At 39.4% G+C, this 4,579-nt stretch overlaps 1 protein-coding gene across 1 annotated transcript in view; it reads right to left on the bottom strand.

Annotated features, from left to right (window-relative positions):
- LOC106880553 (tyrosine-protein kinase SRK2) overlaps positions 1-4,579 on the bottom strand; it is a 59,772-nt gene that overhangs the window by 7,268 nt on the left and 47,925 nt on the right. Inside the window, exons 5-7 of the mRNA XM_052975909.1 lie at positions 3,997-4,088; positions 1,301-1,453; positions 589-735 (exon numbers count right to left, since the gene is read on the bottom strand). Coding sequence (XP_052831869.1) covers positions 589-735; positions 1,301-1,453; positions 3,997-4,088 — 392 coding nt within the window. The remainder of the gene's footprint in view (positions 1-588; positions 736-1,300; positions 1,454-3,996; positions 4,089-4,579) is intronic.

Here is a 4,579-nt window from a genome sequence, read left to right as displayed (position 1 = left end):
TATATATCTTTCTAACTTTCTTCAGGTTTGTGGTTAAGGACGAAAAATGCTCCATGTACATTGACTTATCAATAAAGCCACTCTTCATTATATGTTGTTATAGAGTAAAGCCATACTGAAGGTCTCTTTCTGACTACCAACAGATTGGAGATTCCACTGTTAATACCTGTGACCAGGTTTCTAATTACAGCTGGTGAGTGAGTGGTAGTTAGTGTTTCTATGGATATAAATACTTCATTGTTAGGCTTTCTGTAGGACTAGTTCTTACCTTTCTCAATGTCTAGGGTTACATCCAAAAAATCATAATTGTTAAGTTGGTGGAAACAACTGTTTTAGTTATTATTCTTATGAGATGGTTCTGTCCAAGATAAATTATGACATATATACACATATTTAGATGGATTTATCTAGTCTCTGCTGCCCTTACATGTAACACAATCAAGCAGTAGAGGATTTTATGTGTTTGAAAGAAATGCTGCATCATCAACTGCAGTATTGTGAAGATCATGTGACTCCAGTGAACTAAATTTGGAGTGAAAATGAAATGACATGAGTAATAAATACAAAACAAGAGTAATGAAGACTTACCTAAATAGACATCGCCAAAACATCCACTATCCAGTTTCTTTATCAGAACTATAGCTTCACGGTTAATCTCCAGTTCTCGGAAATGCACAACTGGACGCTCTTTTGGACAAACTTTTGTTAGACGTTGACAAAGACCCTCGCTATGACCTATAGAAAAACACATTTCACAGAATTAATGGGGGCTTTTAACCTTTAGCACACTGCATTTTCTCTAGAATTGTTTTCCTTGTCACTGCCCTGATACTACAAGGGACATAACTCATATGGTGATATGATGCACCTACAGAGTGCAAAAGGTTAATAGCATAGATATTTTCATATGGGAGCTAAGTTCTATAAAATTAAATTAGGTGAGAACTCTTCAAGAAACTTTGTTGTCTGGGGAGAGTCATAGTGCCTTAATATCTAACACACTCACTGATTTGATTTCCCCTCATTTATTATTTATATTTTTTCTATTCCAACCTTGTCAATGAATGTTGACTCCGTGTTAGATATTAAGTGTTTTAGATATTAAGGCAGTATGACTCTCCCCAGACACAACAAAATTTGTTTCAACACACAAATTCACATAAAGTAGCTTGAAAACCAGACACAAGACCTTTCACAACACCCTTAAAGCCAGGAACCTTTCGCACACATTAATCATGTGCAGACCCCACATGCAACATACAATAGAGGACCAACATATTTCAAAATTTACTTTACTTACAACTGTAATGATCTAGTAACCCAAACAAATCAGGAAAAAGATGTTTTGGTGTAATGTAGTAACCACCATTGTCAAGTTTTCGAAGCCGGTAATGTTTTACAGCAGGCACATTTGCTTGTATATCTCGGACAGATAATACATAGGATTTCTTATCTGAAACAAAAGGAAATGAAAATAAAGAGGTACAATTTATTGTTTACAGTGGGATTATACTGTAATATGTCAGCAGTAGTGTAGCTGTTATATCTATAAAAATATAGAGTGGTAGAAAACAGTAGATGTACAAGTGACTTTAAATCCTTATGTTGTTGTTGGCACTCCGTCGCTTATGACGTCGAGAGTTCCAGTTGATCCGATCAACGGAACAGCCTGCTCGTGAAATTAATGTGCAAGTGGCTGAGCACTCCACAGACACGTGTACCCTTAACGTAGTTCTCGGGGATATTCAGCATGACACAGTGTGACAAGGCTGGCCCTTTGAAATACAGGTACAACAGAAAAAGGAAGAAAGAGTGAGAGAAAGTTGTGGTGGAAGAGTACAGCAGGGTTCGCCACCATCCCCTGCCGGAGCCTCATGGAGCTTTTAGGTGTTTTCGCTCAATAAACACTCACAACGCCCGGTCTGGGAATCGAAATCGCGATTCTATGACCACGAGTCCGCTGCCCTAACCACTGGGCCATTGCGCCTCCACGCAATAACAACATGTAGTAGTGGGATATAACATAGAATAGTGAGACATAACAACATTGTGGTTTTTATAACTGAAACAATAACAATAGCAAAAAAAAAAAGAATTAGCAAAAAGAGTGAAACTGATTAATTAATTAGTGTTTTGCATAAGACAGGTGCTCTGATCTATTTAGTAAAACTGAAGAAATGATTAACAAGTACACAGGAAACCAGAATATTCTTTCTACTCTAGGCACAAGGCCCAAAATTTTGGGGGGAGTGGGGGGTGCAGTCGATTAGATTGACCCCAGTACGCAACTGGTGCTTAATTTATTGACCCTGAAAGGATGAAAGGCAAAGTCGACCTCAGCGGAATTTGAACTCAGAACGTAAAGACAGACGAAATGTCGTTAAGCATTTCGCCTGGCGTGCTAATGTCTCTGCCAGCTCGCTGCCTTAGGAAACCAGAATATTGTAAGAAATTATAAAGAGTAAAGACCCTTTTCAGTCATGAATGACCATGGAATTACACCAAGAAAGTTCTACATAGCACAAGTTCAAGCAAGGTTGTTTATGGAAGGCCAGCAGTTGCCCGTGCATACCAGCCTCCCCTCGACATGACACCGATGTCATCCAAAGGAAAGGCAAAGGCTGATACAGCTTGGCGCCAGGGATGCTGCAACTCATTTCTACAGCTGAGTGAACAGGAGCAACAGGAAATAAAGTGTCATGCTCAAGAACACAACACACAACCCGGACTGGGAATTGAATTCACTACCTCATGACTGTAATCCGGACACTTTAACCACTGAGTCATGTGAATACAAAATGACAGACTTGCTTTCATTTACAAAATTATTTGAACTACATCAATGTCAATTCTGTCTGGGAAGGCTTGTAAAGGTCATGGCAGTTGCTCCTTATCCCTTAACTAAAAGAAGTAAATAAAAATGGCAACAACTGTGTGTATAGCCATTCTCAACATATTCTGGCAGACTCAAGCATGATCATAGCTTTGCACCAAAGAGAATGAATTCTGCCTTCAGGTGATGTGTGTAAACAACACACCTGCTCTAAGTGGCATCAGCAGACTATCAGACACCAGTGCTTCAGCATAGTTGTAACTCATAAATAGATACCATCCGGTCCTTTGGAACTAGATGAGAAACATTGTTCCTGTTTATATAAACCAACAAATAAAATGTATACTGATGTGTGCTAAGGCCTGCTTGTGAAAACCATGTTCATGTTCAAGTCTGCCAAAACTGTTTTAAGAATAGAGGGAAACCCAGGAGGATATGGGATGAAGTATTGAAGGTTGACTGTAAAACACTGAGCCTTACGAATGAGCTGACAGGGAACCAAGATATGTGGAGCCACCCACCACACCAGAATTGAGATCCTAAATCCAAGGTGCTTCATAAAAAGCATTAGTGTGGGTGTTGATACCACATAAAAAGCACCCAGTACATTTTGTAAAGTGGTTGGCATTAGGAACCTGGTGTGTCAAGCCATCCAATCCATGCCAGCATGGAAAACAGATGTTTTCCATGCTGGCATGGGTTGGATTAATCAAAGGTACTTTAAAACTAAACCATCTCAGCTGTCTCTCCTCTGTAAGTATGGGGAATACTAGGCCCTAAACAGACCCTCTTTGCTTGATAGTTTGGTACCTTGATGACATACCTAACTGCAATATTCTCATGTGGTTACCTGGTTAGCTAACAAGAAACAAATAAACAAACAGACAAAAACATTTCCAATAACAATATTGGTTTCAAATTTTGGCACAAGGCCAGCAACTTCAGGAGAGGGAGTGAGTCAATTACATCAATCTCAATGCTCAACTGGTACTTATTTTATCAATCTCGAGAGGATGAAAGGTAAAGTCAAGTCAACCCTAATGGAATCTGAACTCAGAACATAAAAATGGACATAATGCTGCTAAGCATTTTTCACAGTGTTCTTATGATTCTACCAGGTTACCATTTTGCTGACAACATTAAGAATTAATAAATAAACTCACCACTTGCAAGTCGTATCAAGTAGGTACCAGGTATATTACCAGGAAGTAGAAGTTGTAGTTCAGCATCTCTGCGTTCCAAATCATGCCACCAGCTACATGCATCATGGAACAATAAAAAAGAAATTAAAAAAAAAAAAGAAACTTTGGAATTTTGGTCATATTTTTCTGAAGAGCATAGTGGAAGTAAAATGGCTAAGCAGATAAGGGGGTGGTGCTCCATCTGTTTGACTAATGGTACACTGAAGGTATACTCTTCACTCTTTTACTTGTTTCAGTCATTTGACTGTGGCCATGCTGGAGCACCGCCATTTGTCGAGTGAATCGACCCTGGGACTTATTCTTTGTAAGCCTAGAACTTATTCTATCGGTCTCTTTTGCTGAACCGCTAAGTTACGGGGATGTAAACACACCAGCATCGGTTGTCAAGCGATGTTGGGGGTAGGACAAACACAGAAACACAAACATATACACACACACATATATATGACGGGCTTCTTTCAGTTTCCATCTACCAAATCCACTCACAAGGCTTTGGTCGGCTCGAGGCTATAGTAGAAGACACTTGCCCAAGGTGCCACGCAGT

This window comes from Octopus bimaculoides, chromosome 23 (assembly GCF_001194135.2).
Source record: "Octopus bimaculoides isolate UCB-OBI-ISO-001 chromosome 23, ASM119413v2, whole genome shotgun sequence".
Classification (NCBI taxonomy): domain Eukaryota; kingdom Metazoa; phylum Mollusca; class Cephalopoda; order Octopoda; family Octopodidae; genus Octopus; species Octopus bimaculoides.
Note: the sequence above shows the minus strand (reverse complement) of the source record. Positions and strands in the feature narration are given on the sequence as shown.